The 18257-nt window shown below is 38.7% G+C and overlaps 1 protein-coding gene across 5 annotated transcripts in view; it reads left to right on the forward strand.

The window, feature by feature from the left end:
• The first annotated feature begins 2108 nt into the window (after positions 1-2108).
• LOC149830673 (cysteine synthase-like) overlaps positions 2109-18257 on the forward strand; it is a 52096-nt gene continuing 35947 nt past the window's right edge. For 2 of the 5 annotated variants that reach the window (XM_090016682.1, XM_090016685.1), the window contains exons 1-7: positions 2109-2304; positions 3265-3313; positions 3410-3519; positions 3596-3653; positions 4385-4648; positions 4743-4880; positions 4984-5035. In XM_090016682.1, coding sequence (XP_089872808.1) covers positions 3272-3313; positions 3410-3519; positions 3596-3653; positions 4385-4648; positions 4743-4880; positions 4984-5035 — 664 coding nt within the window. In that variant the 5' untranslated portion in view covers positions 2109-2304; positions 3265-3271. The remainder of the gene's footprint in view (positions 2305-3264; positions 3314-3409; positions 3520-3595; positions 3654-4384; positions 4649-4742; positions 4881-4983; positions 5036-18257) is intronic. The other 3 variants (XM_090016684.1, XR_016433915.1, XM_090016683.1) reach the window with 3 other exon arrangements.

Consider the following 18257-nt stretch of genomic DNA (forward strand, 5'->3'; position numbering starts at 1 on the left):
TTGAGATTTTGGATCAAGAAATTGAACCATATTGACCCATCTAAATCTACATCGGTACCAGCAAAAACATATCGAGCACGCGACCCTGTAGATGGATTTCAACATGGTCAAGTTGATAGGAAAAGTCATTTTTTAAATCAAAGAAATTTTCGGCCGTTGATTTCTGAATAGCCAGAAAATTATGGAGGCAGATCAGATTTTGGTGATTCAAATGCCAATGTTCACTAAATAGACTATATAGATTGCATCGATGAGGTTCCAATTTTTTCTCTTCTTTTTTGTGACATGAAGAAATTAACCACCCTCAAATCGGAGACCTAGTTGCACTGGCTTAGCCTGTTGTACTTACCATCACTGTCCTGGTAGCTGGTAGCGTAAAACTTGGTGGACGCACTCCTTGCCCCTCAGGAAGTCACCTTGTTTTGGCTTACGCAAGAGAGTGGCGCTCGTGATATTTGAATCTTGTGTTCCCGTCTAATGGCCTAGGGTCCCTTTCCACTGCACCAAACCCCTTGGGTATGACTTCTCATTGGATCAAAACAATTTGCATTTATGAGATCTTAAAAGGGGTATGTCTATGGAGACGAGCTTGGGGATGAGGGGATCCGCTATTCATGCCAATAAATTTTGCCTTTTTAAACTTTTGTCACTATGGCACACACAGATTAAATGCCACATTGAAAAAGTTCACCAAACCTTATGCAAGTGGGGTTAAGTGGTTAGACTAGATGAGCTTCTCTGTCTAATTCACGATATTTTTCTGCTGCATTGATTCTATGGGCCTTTTGTTTTTTTGATAAGAGTTCATGAAGATAACCTCTTGGGATTCGAATTGGGGACCTCTCAGTTTATCTCAGTCGATCACTATTACTCCATTGTTTGGCAACCTCAACTCCCTGAAATTTTAAGATTCCTAGTTCACTGGGTGGACTCACAGTTTCAGTTAGTTGAGCTACCATTCTCCTACAATATAGTGGCACAAGAACAGGTTATGGTAAGATGTGTGTTGGATGTTGTTCATGCATGTGATGAGTTTACCTCTTAGATGGGTCCTACAAGAATTTTCAGAGCCATTCATCTTGTGGATGAATGACATCTAAAGCACAAAAAAATGAACGGTTGAAAAACAAGGAAAAATAGCGATGATTGGGTTGTCGTTCATCTCATGAAGAAAAAATAGGGATGATTGGTGTGCTCCCGGTAAGAGCCAATCATATCAAACACTGGGTGATACTAGCAACGCTCACCCAACAGCTAGAACCGTTAACCCTGTTCCCACTCTGCTGTAGCTCGGTTCAAGTGGGACCCAGCCAGAATCGGATTAATGGTTCTAGCTGCGGAAGCGGATCAGGTCATGCTGAACATACATGAGCGTTTTTGCTCATGCTGATATCATGGCCGTTCGATTTGCATTTTAAAAAGCTCAAAAGTCAACAAAACCACGTGGCATTCATCCAAAATGCAAACAGACGGCCACGATGTCCGCATGAGCAAAAACGCTCATGTTCAGCATGACCTGATCTGCACCCTCTAGCTGCTGTCACCCAGCGTTTCATACGATCTTCTCTCCTCTCCAGTGGGCAGGGGAGGACCGTTAGGGGTTTTTACCAACTGTAGACTCCGCCAATGTGCAGTTGTTGATGAGTTTGTTTTTACCTCGGACTATCCAAAAGAGAAATACTATCTTTGTTAAATAAATAAATGCAACTGTATCTAGAATGGATTTAGGTATAACTCCATATACTTTATCCTAAGATCGACAATTTTGCGCGTTGGATGGATCCAGCACCATAGGAGCTCACATCATATCCGTATTTGAATCGGATTCAGTGTCAGATCAATCAGATCCATGTCCGACCCGTTTTCATTTCTCTGGTCCATTGCAGCGGGGTTGGTCGGTTGTCAACTGTTAAAATATAAAGGGTACGAAAGTCATACAAAAATTGAGTAAGGGTATATTCGTCATTAAGAAGCAGACACCAAAATTCCTGGGGTTTCCGTAATTTCTGTCGTCGCCGTCTGTATTTTGTTTTTCAACAGTTCTTTTTTTATCTCATATGATTCGCCATCGTCCCTTTTGTATCTTCTCCGAGTGAAAAAAAAACAAAAAATCTCAGAGAGAGTGAGTGAGAGATTATAATAATTGTTTTTTATAATTGCATTTGAAAAATTGACGTCACTCGTAAACTCGTTTGTTCGTTCTTCTTCGTCTATAAAAGGGACGCTCCTGCAGAGCACCTTCTGTATCAGAACTCGCTCGTCGTCGTCCTCAGAGTTTGAGGTTGCAGAGCTCAGCAAAAATCGGTAAGAGTTTTGGGGATTTTTTACTGTTTCGTGAGGCAGGTTTCCTTTTTTTGAGTTTAGCAGAGAATTTGCGTTGTTTTTCTTTTTCGTTACGTAGGCGAAGATTTGAACCCAGAAGCAAAAGTCGAGAGAGAGAGAGAGAGAGAGAGAGAGAGAGAGAGAGAGAGAGAGAGAGAGAGGTTATGATCGAAGCTCCGGATGATCGGGAGATATTTTGACTTTTTATTGATAAAATCCTGAAAATTTAGCGTATTTTGGAAGTTTTTGCTGTTTTTTTTAAGTAGCTAATTTCAATGAAATTTTCGGTACTTTTTAGAGAAATTCGGTGGAAAATATCTTATTTTTTCCGTTTGATCAACTCAACGAACGAACTTCTGGGATATATCGTAGCCCTACGCGATCCTTTGCTGTTCGTGCTCCCTAATCCAAGAAATGAGTAAATTTTGTCGTTTTTGGGCTGATTTTACTGTATTTTCCCTGAACGGTTCTTTGCTATTTATGCTCCCTAATCCATGAAGCCAGAAAATTTAGCGACTTTTTCACTGATTTATACTGTATTTTAAGTAGCTAATTATAGTACATCTAAGAGGAGTTTGGAGGTTTCCTTTAATTTGCGGGAATTTTGACAAATGTGTATCGGGAAGGTGTTTGGATCAATGTTTACTGGAGAGTGCCGTCCAAAGAAACAGTAATTTCCGATTCAATGTGATCCGGTCCTTTTTCTTTTCAAATTGGCCAAAAGATGTTTGGTTACTCTGGTTCTTCTTTCTGTTCAATATAATCTTAGACTTTTCAGGAAATGAATATGGAAAAGAAAGTTAAGTTGTGTACCTTGTATATAAGGAAAGAAACCTGTACGTTTAATTTTCTATTTAACTGCTTGCTGTTTTTATTATCTTCATGCACTTTTAAATATCCTGCAAGGATCATAAGGATTAGCGCTTAATTCTGGTTTTACAGTCTGAAGATGGCGGAAGAACCAACCTCCATTGCACACGACGTCACCGAGGTGTGCCCTTTTTATTGAATTCCCGTTCGTCCCTTCTTGAAGAATCTTCATCCTTTTTGTTTTGTTTTGAATCTGCCTACTCTCTGTTTTGAACAGTTGATCGGGAAAACGCCTTTGGTGTATCTCAACAATGTCGTAGATGGCTGTGTTGCTCGCATTGCGGCTAAGCTGGAGATGATGGAGCCATGCTCTAGTGTCAAGGATAGGTACTATGGTCACCTATATACATTCTTTTTCTTAAGTTTATCCTGTGCTCACAGTGGTTGACTTTGTTTTTCACAGGATTGGGTACAGTATGATCGCCGATGCAGAAGAGAAGGGTTATATAACCCCTGGACAGGTTAGGAAATTCTTTTCAAGTTCAGTATTGTATCTGGAGAATGGCCTTTTTGCATCATCGTCACAAATATTGGGTATTTTCTGGAAAATTGCTGCAATATTTTCATAAAAAGATATTATCAACCATCTTTGAAAAGATACCACCTATTTGAATATCTTGTGGAATTTATTTTCTATGACCATCGTCCATATTTAGTTTCTATATTTTGTTGACATTTGTATATTTTTCCTAAGTTATGAAAATTTGTTTTTTCTTAGTTCCCGTTTTATATTTTTCAAGTTTGTAAAGTTTTTCCCGTGATATTCTTGAGACTTAATTAAGAAAAGCAAAATAATCATAAAATAAATCTCCGTGCTGCTGAGGTATTGGTTTTAAATGACATTGCTTCCTTCTCACCACTTCGGACTTCCTCCCTTTTATATCTTGTAACTTAGCCTTCTGGTTCCATTCTTTACAACATTATTTACAATACTCTCTACTAAACATTTGTTGGTATTTCTTTAGGGAGGCAAAGTATAGGGACTTGATATTCTCAAATCTTAACCCTGGATTTAGCTGCTCGGCCCCGTCTAGCTTCAGCCATTTGTCTCATTGAATGTAGATTTTTTTAGAGTGTTCAATTCTAGTTGTAAGGATTATGGCATGTTTAGGGTTTGAACTGACTCAAGTTGATTGCTTCTGTGTGTGTGTGTGTGACATGTGCAACCTTTGTGTTTTTGTGAACACTGAAGAGTGTCTTGATCGAGCCTACTAGCGGCAACACTGGCATTGGGTTGGCATTCGTTGCAGCGGTCAAGGGTTACAAGCTTATAGTCACCATGCCTGCTTCTATGAGTCTTGAGAGAAGAACGGTCCTTCTGGCTTTTGGAGCTGAACTAGTGCTCACAGACCCAGCTAAAGGCGTGAAAGGTGTTGTTCAGAAGGCTGAAGAGTTGCTAGCAAAGACTCCCAATTCTTACATTCTTCAACAGTTTGAAAATCCTGCTAACCCAAAGGTACGGAAGTGCAATTTTCTATTTATTAATCTCTGAAAAAATGTTCTGCAGAATGTGCTGGTTCTCAATAACCAGGAACTTGGTATCTTTGCAGATTCATTATGAGACAACTGGACCTGAGATCTGGAAAAACTCTGGTGGCAAAGTTGATGCCTTCATTTCTGGAATTGGGACTGGGGGTACAATAACTGGTACTGGGCGCTATCTTAAGGAGAAGAATCCTGATCTGAAGGTGGCAGTTATCATCATTTAAGAATGTTATGCTTGAAATCTTAGGATAATGGTGTTGCCCATTAAGATCATTTTTTGAGGTTGTTCTGTTTCATGTCTTTCAGGTATATGGTATTGAACCAGTTGAAAGTGCTGTTTTATCTGGAGGAATGCCTGGTGAGTGATTACCACTTATATGTCGCACATCTGGGGCATTTTAGCATCTGCATAGTTGGTCACTGGCAATCCCATTCTAGTTTGTGCCCATAATTGATTTGAAGTGTCCAGAAACATGAAATCGTGGTTGTATAATTTTTTCTCTTGTTTTATGACTAAGCTTAAGTGTGCGATGGAAGAAAACTAAATTTTAAAAGTACTCCGGATATTTTTTTTGGTAAGACTTTGACGTGTTTGGTCTGAATCTATGTTTTTTTAGGAAAACAAAGTTGGACTCTTCTAGGTCTTTCAGAAGTTGGCATGATTCATCTAAAAAACTAGATATGTTATTTGCTGGTCCTCTCAGTAGTCTAGTGGTTTCTAATTTTTGATATGTTTCAAATGTAGGTTCCGTATTTAGGAAATCATCTTTCATGATCCCTAAATTTGTTCATGCTAAATCATTCAAAAGATCATAAATTAACAAATAAAACATAATACAGAAGCGTACTCGAATCCATTGTTGCACCGGTAGATCTTGATATGTCAGATCTTCCAAAACTTCTATATGTGGCCTTTCCTTTTTTTTTCTAAATCTAATGAGAGAGGAATAATTTTCTTTCTTGACGGGGAGGCAAAAGAGAACAACCACTATATATGGTTTTGGGGACCATAGCCTAATTATAACCATCCTATAGTCTTCTTTTCAATTCAGCCCATTATAAAATCGGAAATTGATATATGAGGGCACATAAGGTATCTATACATTATTATAACCATACTTTATAAGATGTCATATGACTCAACCAAATAAGATCACTTTAAATGGGCCTTCACCTTAGACAGTTTATAATGAGTGATTAATCACATTTGTAGGCCCAAATAAAATATCTAACAATCTTTCACTTGTGCCACATATGTCACCATTCAATCACGCATTATATAATAACCTTATGAGCTCAAAAACACTGTCTTACCAAATGACATCTCTAACAATCTGATCATGTCAACATAGAACCAAAGCGATCTTCATTACAATAATTGTAATTAGACCCATCAATGATCATGTATATTGACATAACCAACGACATAGATCAAGTATGGATGTGAAGCATGAAAATTATATGTAATGTGATACAAACATGCCTATTTTCAACTGGTCCTACCTTATTTTTTGTGAGATCACAACAAATGAGTACATAATGAAACTGAAACCTGAGCCTTATATTGAAGTAATAAAACAAAACTTTATTTTATCTCAGAACATTCGAATACAAACTCCTACTAAACCAACATATCATTAAATGATATAACACTCATTTGAGCAGTATGCTCGTGAAAGACCTTGGGTGGTAAACCTTTGGTAAGAGAATCCGCAATCGTGGAGTTTGTTTCAATATGTTCAATAGATATCTGACTGTTGAAGTCGGCTAGGGAGACGACCTGAAGAAAATAAAAAACAGAGAAAAGAGAGAGAGGAAGAAAAGAATCATATATTTCATATGATAGTTAGGTCTAATCTCTCACTTAAATAGAGAGATTAGACACTCCTTATTTACAATAATGCCCCTGTCACATATGAGTAGTTACTAAACTACCCATATGTGACGACTACTTCTTAACACTCCCCCTCAAGCTGGAGCATATATATCAATAATGCTCAGTTTGTCACAACATTTCGAAAAATTTGAACTCGCTAAAGGTTTTATAAAGACATCAGCAAATTGGTTTTCTGAAGATATGTGCTTGGTGCAAATGTACCCAGTCTGAACCAGGTCACGTACATAGTGACAATCCACCTCAATATGCTTTGTCCGTTTATGAAATACTGGGTTATTAGCAATATAGGTAGCAACTCTATTATCACATATCATCTCCATAGGTAATGAGACTTTCACTAGAAGATCAGTCAACACAGATTTAACCCACATCATCTCAGCAACAGTTTGAGCCATAGCCCGATATTCTGACTCAGCGCTTGACCTGACAACAACAGTTTGTTTCTTGCTTCTCCAAGTAACCAAATTCCCTTCAACAAACACGCAAAATCCAGTTGTGGACTTTCTGTCAACAATCGACCCTACATAATCTACATCTGAATAGGCAGTAACATCTAAAGACAGGTTTTGTTTAAACCATAGTCCTTTACCAGGGGAGAACTTTAGATATTTGAGAATCATCATAGCAGCATCCCAATGAGTCTTTGTAGGTTTGTCCATAAATTGACTTATCTTGCTCATTGCGAAAGATATGTCAGGTCTGGTCACAGTCACTTATAATAGCTTGCCAACCAAGGAGCGATAACGGCTACAATCCACGTATTCAGATTGTTCATCAAACAGATGAGACTTGGGATCCATAGGAATCTTTGCAGGTTTGGCACCTAACATCCCTGTCTTCTTCAGCTGGTCCAAGACATATTTCCGCTGTGACAGAACTAGTCCATCTTTACTCCTTGCAACCTCTATTCCTAAGAAATATCTGAGTGGTCCCAGATTCTTAGTCATAAAGTGTTTCTGAAGATGGAGCTTTGTGTCAGAGATATCTTTTTCGCTGCTTCCTGCGACTATAATGTCATCAACATATATTATCATGACCACAATCCCTGTGCCGGTCTTTTTAATAAAAAGAGAGTGATCTGAGGCAGAGCGGACAAACCCAAATGCTGACATGACCTCAGCCAACTTGGAGAACCACGCACGGGGACTCTGTTTGAGACCATAGATTGCCTTGTTCAACTTGCACACCTTCGAACACTCCCCTGGAACTTCAAACCTCAGAGGTTGTTGCATGTAAACTGTCTCCTCCAGGTCTCCATAGAGAAAGGCATTTTTCACATCAAGCTGACATAAAGACCAACCATGGTGTACTGCGATGGACAAAACAAGACGAATAGTCCCAAGGCGTGTGACGGGAGAGAATGTTTCAAAGAAGTCCACCCCATAAGTTTGAGTGTAGCCTTTCGCAACCAGGCCAGCTTTAAACCTTTCAATCGATCCATCAGAGTTATACTTAATAGTATAGACCCATTTACAACCAACAATATCAACCTCAGGCGGCGGATCAACTAAGTCCCAAAGTCCCATGTTCTTCGAGAAAGCAGTGCATCCATTTCATCCTCCATGACCTTCGCCCATTTGGGGTCTAGAAGGGCGTGATGGTGATTGAGAGGAACTGAGGTAGCAGATAATGCTAATATAAAATTCTTCATATTTTCCCCAAGTCTGGCCTCAGAAACAAACTGAGAAATAGGATGAAGTGTACATTGCCTTTTTCCTTTCCGAAGAGCAATAGGTAAATCACCATCAACAAGAGAATCGTCAGTAGGGTCAGGAACACTCACCTCAGGCGAAGCTACTGATGGCACAGGCATAGAGTTGGGTGGAGCTCGATGTGTGTACACCACAAGAGGATTTCTGTAACGAGACGGAGTCGAACTGAGAACAAGAGGCTCAAGACGAACAGACTCTAATGGAAAAGGAGGAACATGAAGAGGAAATGAATCACCATGACTAACATGTATTCTCGGAGAAGTACTTGAAAAATATGGGATAGACTCAAAAAATGAAACATCCGCACTGGCATACTCTCTTTGGGATATGTGATCATAACAACGATATCCTTTTTGGTGCTTAGGATACCCAACAAAAACACATTTTATAGATTGGGGTGACAATTTATCTCAATTAGGACCAAGTTTCTGAACAAAGCACATACAACCAAACACCTTTGGAGAGATAGGGAAAAGAGGAGCTTCAGGTCTGAGAATTTGAATGGGAATACGATCCCCCACCGAGATTGAAGGCATACGGTTTATTAGGTATCCCGCAGTTAGAACCGCATCTCCCCAGTAAGATGCAGGCATATTAGACTGAATCATAAGGCAACGAGCAATATTTAGAATGTGTCTATGCTTGCACTCCGCTACTCCATTCTGTTGCGAGGTATGAGGACAAAAAGTCTGAGGTTGGATCCCAAGATTTTTGTAAAATTGTAATAAGTCAAAGGATTTGAATTCAAGAGCATTGTCAGTGCGAACAACTTTGACGCAACAATTAAACTGAGTTTTTATTTCAATAATCAAAGATTTAAGAATAATGGGGGCTTCAGCCCTAACTTTTAACAAGAATACCCAAGATAATCTAGAAAAATCATCTACAATGACTAAATAATAACGACACTTAGCACGACTAAGAATTCTATGATGCTTTCGAAGCTGACATTCTTCACACAGCAGAGTAGTGGACGACGAGATGTGAGGAATAACTCTACGCAATTTAAGCAATGGAAGATGACCAAGACGATGATGACAAAGCAGTGGACTAGAAGAGGACTCAACTGCGGAATGAACAGAGCCAACTGGTTGGTGTAGATAATAGACTCCACCTTCCTCATAGCCTCCACCAATCGTCTTCCCCGTCAGTAAGTCCTGAAAAGTGCAACAAGCAGGATCAAATATTACTCGACAATTCAATTTCTTTGCAACACGACCAACAGATAACAAATTTTGAGGGAATGAAGGGGCATGAAGAACATTTGATAGCTGAACCTTTTTATGATTAGCAACATTATTCAACTTTGAAAAATCACATTCATTTCCACACAGATGGCTAGATGCCCCTGAATCAATAATCCACCTACTACTTTGACAAGATAATTCATCACCTGCAGAGCATGATGTATCTGTAATGAAAAGAGGCGAAAGCACCAATAGAGCAAAAGTCACTCTTTAAGAGTGACCACTAGAGCCACGAACACAAACACCAAATGTGCACACACAAAACTCTCAAATATAGAAAATGACTTAAAGTCATAAGTTGGATATTACTGAAGAAAGGAAGAGAAGGGTGAAAAACCCATACGACAAGAGGAGAACACCTCCTCTATTTATAGAGGAGGGAGGCTCAAAGAAGGGACCACAAGGGGGCTCCCTTGTAGTCGTTGGGAGCCCCAACGATCAGAAATCTGACCGTTGGGGCCCCAACGACTACAAGAGTGGGGCCCCTTGTGGTCTTACAAAAAGACAAAAATAAAAAAAGAAAAAGTAAAAAAAGAAAAAGAAAAAAAGAAAAAAGTAAAAAACAAAAAATACATTTGCAGTTTTACAAGAATACCCCTATCGGGTATTTCACTAAAAGAGAAACAATATATATATATACATATATGTATATATATACTTATATATATACGGATGTATATATATATATAAGTATATGTATATATATATACATATTTTAACATGCCCCCTCAAACTTTACGGGGAGAAGACCGAAAGTTTGCTAAGAAGAAACATAAATCGTGGAGTTGGGAGCGCCTTGGTGAAGAAGTCAGCTAGTTGATACTCTGAAGTAACATATGGTAATGAGATAATCCCTCTGAGGTATTCGTCTCGAACATAATGGCAATCCATTTCGATATGCTTGGTTCGCTCATGAAAGGTGTGATTGCTGGCAATGTATATCGCACTTTTGTTATCACAACAGAGCTTGGTGGGAGTGGAAATGGGGACGCCTATGTCAGCAAGGAGACTTCTGAGCCATACGATTTCCATAGTTGTCATTGCCATAGCCCGATATTCAGCTTCAGTGGATGACAGTGAAACCTTCTGTTGCTTCTTGCATCTCCACGAAATGAGGGATTCACCTAGAAAAATACAAAGACCCGTTATTGAGATACGATCATTGGGATTTCCTCCCCAGTCAGCATCAGTAAAAGCAGTTAAGTCAAGAGATGAGGAAGAGGATAAGAAGAGTCCCTTGGATATAGTATTTTTGATATATCGCACAATCCTCGTTACGGCTGCCATATGAACCGAAGTAGGTGCATGCTGAAACTGGCTTGCTGCATGAACCGCATGAGCTATGTCTGGACGTGTGATGGATAGATAGGTGAGAGATCCGATTAATTGACGGTAGGGGGTTGGATCCTCAAGAAGAACACCATCTCCAAGTCTCAGTTTTGCATTAATAACTTCAGGAGTCTCAACTTTCTTTTCATCAGATATTCCTGATTTGGTACAAATTTCTGCAGCTAATTTCATTTGAGATAGGATGTATCCTCGCGGGGAATAAGCCACTTCAATCCCTAAAAAATATCTCAAATAACCAAGGTCAGACATATCAAAAGTTTCTTTTAACATATATTTTACATCATTTACTCCCTTTTTGTCATTCCCAGTAATGATCATATCATCAACATACAGTAGAAGCATAATAATGGAGTCACCTGTCCTTTTAACAAAAAGAGCAGTGTCAGTATAGCAAGAAGAAAATCCTAAATTGATTAATACGTTACTAAACCTATCATACCAAGCTTTAGGAGCTTGCTTAAGTCCATATAAGGCCTTTTTTAATTTCAAAATTTTTCCATTTAAGTTCATACCTGGAGGCGGTTCCATATAAACTTCTTCATTTAAATTACCATTCAAAAAGACATTTTTGACATCAAGTTGAAAGATTGACCATTTTTTAACTGAGGCTATAACAATAAGAGCTCGAACACTAGTCATTCGAGCAATTGGGGCAAAAGTTTCATCATAATCTACCCCATACTCTTGGGCATATCCCTTGGCAACCAACCTAGCCTTATATCTTTCCAATGAACCATCACTCTTAGTTTTTACTTCAAAAACCCATCTACATCCAATGGGTTTCTTGCCATTAGGAGGATCAATGATTTCCCAAGTTTGTGCCTTTTTAAAAGCATTAAGTTCAAGTTCCATAGCTTCATTCCAATGAGCATATTGCTTAGCATCATTGTAATGAGATGGTTCATGAAAGAAGTGAAGAGCAAGTAGGCATGCTTGAAAGTTAGGAGAAAAGGAATCATACGAAACAAATCTATTTGGTATTTTGGAAATTCGATTTGATCTTCTTTGAGAGATCTCTTCGATTGACTCACTTTGGGAAAATTTTTCAAGGGCACAAGGAGGATTTCTTTCATTCCTTCTAGAGTAGACTTGAATTTGTCTTGAAACATTTTCTTCTTAGTTTTGATCATCACTTGGATGTTCAAAATGATCTTCGCTAAGGGATTCACTAGGATCAATGTGATCATCTATGATGTTTTCTTGAGGCAACAAGTCAAATAGAAAGGAATAATCAATATTTTCATTTGGTTGGTGCGAAAAACCATTTTCCTCTTTAAGGAATGTGACATCTTTAGAGATATAAAGTTTGTTCTTAAGTATGTCAAAACATCGATAACCTTTTTGTTTTTCGCCATATCCCAAAAAGATACATTCAATAGCCCTAGGAGAAAGTTTATCATTTTTGTGAGTTAGAACAAAACATTTACATCCAAAAATTCTTAGTCTTTTATAATCGGGAGACATATTGTAAAGTTTTTCAAATGGAGAAAGATTTTTCAAAGAGGATGAAGGAGTTCTATTGATAAGATATGTAAAGGTTAAAACTGCTTCGGCCCAAAAGGATTTTGGAATATTTCTTGAAATTAATAACGTTCTTGTAGTTTCTATTATGTGTCTATGCTTTCTTTCCGCAAGACCATTTTGTTGCGGAGTGTTGGGGCAAGAACGTTGGTGACAAATTCCATTTTCTTTTAAATAGCTTTGAAAATCATTTGACATATATTCGTCTCCCGAATCAGACCTAAGAATAGATAGATTTCCCAAAAATTGATTTTTGACCATTGCATGAAATTCTTTAAAGGAGAAAACTTCGGATTTGTGATTTAGGAAGTAAATCCACGTAAATCGAGTGAAGTCATCTATAAAAACCACGTAATACGAAAAACCTCCTTTAGACAAAATAGGGGAAGGACCCCACACATCGGAATGAATAAGTTCAAATGGCCGAGTGGTAAAGTAACTTCTTTGAGGAAATGGAGTAGCTTTAGATTTCCCAAAAATGCAATCTTTACAAGTCATGTAATTGTCTTTACAAGTATTGTTCAAAAAAGGAAAAAGAGACATTTTTACAAAATTTGGATGGCCAAGTCTCTCATGCCATATTCCAATACTTTTGTCTTTAACAAGATTGCAAGATGACTTAGATGGAAGAGTCAAAAAATCCATAAAGTAGAGGTCACCCCTTCTATGGCCTTGCCCAATCAGCTTCCCTGACTGGAGATCCTGCACGGTGCAATCTTTAGGTGAGAAAGAGACTTGGCATCCATGATCGGTGATTTGAGAAACGGAAAAAAGGTTTAAATTAATTTTAGGAACGATTCTTACTTTAGGAACAAAAAAGTCTTTAAAATCAAGTGTTCCAATACTTTCAATTTTTAATGATGTACCATCGGCCGTTGAAACACAAGAGGATATGGGTTCGGAAAAAACATTTGAAAGAGAGTTTTTATGAGATGTCATATGAAAAGAAGCACCGGAGTCTAGTATCCACATACCTGGAGGTGATGAAGAGTAGGCGATGGCGGCTCCGGATGTTGAAGGAGAAGTCTTGAGAAGATGTTGGAGAACTTCGGAGATGTGATTTAGAGTTTCTTTGATATCTCCTTCTTTGGTACTTTCTTCCTTCTTTGGAGAATTTTCCCCAACCGCGGCTACCTTTCCTTTGAGTTTTGGACAAACCGGTCTAATGTGTCCCGGTTCATTACAATAATGGCATATTATTCCCTTTCTAGGCCCATTACTATTTTTGTTAAAATGGGGAGGTCTATATGCTTTAACATTTGATCCGGGCCTAGTAACGGCCAAAACTTCATCACTCTTAAAGCTCAAGCCAAGTCGAGTTTCTTCTTGACATATCTCGGTAAGGGCATCTTCAATAGGTAGGGCTTTGCTTCTATGGAGAAGAGATGCCCTTACTTGTTCAAATTTCGGGCGAAGACCATGAAGAAATTGGAAAAAATGTTCCTTTTCAATTTGTTCCCTTCTTAATTCAATATCTTCCGGAGCCACCCACTTAGGCTCAAGAAGAGCAAGTTCATCCCAAAGAGGAGTTAGAGAGCTAAAATAGTCCCGGACACTCATATCCATTTGTTTGGTGGAACGGATTTTTTCTTGACAAAAAAATTGTCGAGCAAGATCCTTTTGGGTATACATACCCTTAAGGAAAAACCAAGCCTCATTGGCTCTTCTAAATTTGGCAATATTAGCACAATTTTTAAGGTCTACATTATTCATAAACCATGCCAAAATTTTGGCATGGTTACTTTCTCAATCCTCAATTTTGGATTGATGATCATTAATAGCTTTGATGCGCTCATCGCCATCTAAAGCTTTTTCAACTTCATTTTCGATTTTGGTGAGAACAAGAGAGGGTTCGGGAGTAGTTCCCATAACAAAACCCCAAAGTTTCTTACCTCTAAGATGATTTTCCATAGCGGAGGCCCACATGAGATAATTGGACCCATTTAGCTTAAAAGAAAGCTCCACTTTAGAGTCACGTTCCACCGGCACCAAAAAGTCCTTCCTTTCTTCAAAAATTGAGAGGCACACGTTCCAAAGAAAAGCTCAATCACCAACCGAGCTCTGATACCATGTAATGAAAAGAGGCGGAAGCACCAATAGAGCAAATGTCACTCTTTAAGAGTGACCACTAGAGCCACGAACACAAACACCAAATGTGCACACACAAAACTCTCAAATATAGAAAATGACTTAAAGTCATAAGTTGGATATTATTGAAGAAAGGAAGAGAAGGGTGAAAAACCCATACGACAAGAGGAGAACACCTCCTCTATTTATAGAGGAGGGAGGCTCAAAGAAGGGACCACAAGGGGGCTCCCTTGTAGTCGTTGGGAGCCCCAACGGTCAGAAATCTGACCGTTGTGGCCCCAACGACTACAAGAGTGGGGCCCCTTGTGGTCTTACAAAAAGACAAAAATAAAAAGGAAAAAGTAAAAAAGGAAAAAGAAAAAAAGAAAAAAGTAAAAAAGGAAAAAGAAAAAAAGAAAAAAGTAAAAAACAAAAAATACATTTGCAGTTTTACAAGAATACCCCTATCGGGTATTTCACTAAAAGAGAAACAGTATATATATACATATATGTATATATATACTTATATATATATACAAATGTATATATATAAGTATATGTATATATATATATATACATATTTTAACAGTATCAGCCACGGTAGAACTAGATGGAATATGCGCCAACAAATCATCATACTTAGCACGAGTGAGTGTAACCGAATCACTAGGAGGAACGGTGGAGGACTCGGGTTTGGCCACTTGTGCTGTAGGAACAACTTTAGCTGAAGATGCAGGAGGTCGTCCATTCTTGTCAAAACATCTATCTTCTAAATGCCCAAATCTTGCGCAGTAGGTACACTGGAGCTTGCCTCGTCCTCCAGGGCCTCGACCACGTCCACGACCTCGAGAATTAAGAAGAAAACCTCGGCCTCGACCATAGGAAACAGACAAAGCAGAGGTTTGTGAGTCTGATTAAGATGAGGGAAGGGACATGGCAAGCCTGCTCAGTCGATTATATGCCTCAGCAAGAGTAGGAACGTCTGAGCCTGTCAACATCTGGACTTTGGCAACTGAGAATTCAGTTGACAAGCTAGTTAGAAACTGTGCGACCATGGTATGCTCCTGGTGTAGTTTTTGTTTGTCACAACATAATGGTCTATGAGCATTTAGTCTCTCAAAAGTTGCCTTCACAGGGGCATAATACTGGGCCAAAGTTTGTTCTCCTTGCTGCAATTTATAGATCTCCTGTTCTACTTGAAGAATACGACTAACATTGGTTTCTTGAGAATAAGTATCTTGCAAATTATCCCACATTTGTTTTGCAGAGGTGTAATAAATAAGCCCGTCGGCTATGTGAGGTTGCACACTATTCATAATCCAAGACATAACAATATCATTGTCCTCTTCCCATGTAGCATACTTTCCAGTTTTTTTGGTAGGCTCATTTTCCAACAAAATATGTTTTCAACGATGCCCTGAAACAGACATCATGAACGTACGCGACCATCTAGCATAGTTAGTCTCATCCAACTTTACAGATGATCCGTATGAAAAAGGATTAGCAAAGGCCTTATAATCGGACACACTTTCAGTCTTCATGTCTGACCGCTGCATATCAGCCATGAAACTACAACCACACACAACTACCAACTGCTGAAAAACTCAGGTCTGACGTGCGCACCAACGACCAGTCTTACACTATCAGATTTTTAATCATACTGATAAAATCTTAAAAGCTGTAACCAGATGTATATAAAAAAAATTTTGACGACCTGCATACCACAACTGCATCTTCGGGGCAATTTCGACATCAACGCAACCATCAACAGCCATACCTGCTGCTATGCACCATTGACACGGTCAGGGTTTCCCTGCTGCTGCGTGCACATACCTGCTTCATCGACTACAACTTCAGCCAGTAATGAATACTGGTTGCATCACCATCAATCGACCTCTTTTATTGCAGACCTCGGTTGTGGTCATGAGGCTGCTGTGAAGCCCAGACCTGTCTTCCACACGGCGGTCCAGTCACGGCAGAAGCATCGGCAACCCCAGCGATACTGCAATCGTTCGCATCACCTGCGCACGGAGGAGACCCCAGCGATACTATAGATGTCTTCAGGCAACGACGTCTCACGGCGTGAACCTGCAGTCGTTTGCGTCACCTGTGCACAGAGGCGATCCCAGCGATATTATAGAGAAGTCTTCAGGCAACGACGTCTCACGGCGGTGGCTGAGCAGGGTCGCCAGCGACGTTAGGCACCCAGGGTGGATGGCTTTGATACCATGTTGAAGTTCGCTAGGGAGACGACCTGAAGAAAAGAAAAAATAGAGAAAAGAGAGAGAGGAAGAAAAGAATCGTATATTTCATATGATAGTTAGGTCTAATCTCTCACTTAAATAGAGAGATTAGACACTCCTTATTTACAATAATGCCCCTGTCACATATGAGTAGTTACTAAACTACCCATATGTGACGACTACTTCTTAACACTGACCATTCTACACTTTTTCTTTAACAACAAGGATCTTAATGTCTATATGTTTTGACTTTGACAAGCTCCTGTTGTTGGAATATAACACTGTCGAATTATTGTCACAAAACAACTTTAACAGTCTTTCAACATTATCTAAAATCCGCAGTCTAGTGACAAAATTGCGTAACCATATTCCATGATTGGATGCTTCATAACAGGCTACAAACTCTGTCGCCATAGTGGAAAATGCAATGAGTGTCTGCTTAGCACTCCTCCAAGAAATAGCTCCTTCGACCAATAGATAAACATATCCCGACGTGGATCTACGACAATGTTAGAATTAAAATACTCAATAATCTCTAACTTGATTTCCTGTATATGAGCATATAATCTTTTGTTTTTTGTAAGTACCACATAACCCGTTTGGCTGCTTTGCAATGATCCATTCCTAGGTTACTGAGATATCGGCCTAACATCCCAACAATGTATGTTATATCCAAGCGTGTACACACTTAAACATACATAAGACTCCCTACCGCAGATGAATAGGAAATCTTTTTTATATCCTTAACTTCAAACTGGTATTTGGGGAACTGAATGAGACTAAACTTATCTCCTTTAGCAATAGGGGCGTCACCTGATTTACAATCCTTCGTGTCAAATCTGTCAAAAATCCTTTCGATATAACTCTTTTGTGATAATCTAAGAATGCCTCGATAACGATCTCGTTGTATTTGAATTCTTAATATAAAAGAGGTGTCACCAAGATCTTTCATTTCAAATTTGTTTGTCAGAAATCTCTTGATTTCATGCAACAAACATATATCATTACTGGCAAGTACTATGTCATCGACATATAAAACCAAAAAAATGTATTTACCCTCACTAAATTTATGGTATATGCATTCATCAACCATATTCATCTCAAAACCAAATGAGATGACAACTTGATGAAATTTATGATACCATTGACGAGAAGCCTGCTTAAGTCTATAGATGGATTTCTTTAATTTGCAAATAATTTTCTTTGCATTGCCTGAGACAAAATAGTCTGGTTGCACCATATATATTGTCTTATCAATGTCACCATTAAAAAATGCATTTTTTATATCTATTTGATGTAGTTCCAAATCAAAATGAGCTACAAATGTCATCATTATTCTGAAAGAGTTTTCCGTAGAAACTGGAGAAAAAGTCTCTGTATAGTCAATGCCTACCCTTTGAGTAAATTCTTTTGCAACAAGACGTGTCTTGTATATTTTCACATCACCCTTTGAATCCCTCTTGGTTTTAAATATCCATTTGCAACCAATGAGTTTCACACTTTCAGGTAATGGGACAAGATTCCATAAATCATTGTCTTTCAT

Source organism: Nuphar pumila, chromosome 8, assembly GCF_984573655.1.
Source record: "Nuphar pumila chromosome 8, dmNupPumi1.hap1.1, whole genome shotgun sequence".
Taxonomy (NCBI): Eukaryota; Viridiplantae; Streptophyta; class Magnoliopsida; order Nymphaeales; family Nymphaeaceae; genus Nuphar; species Nuphar pumila.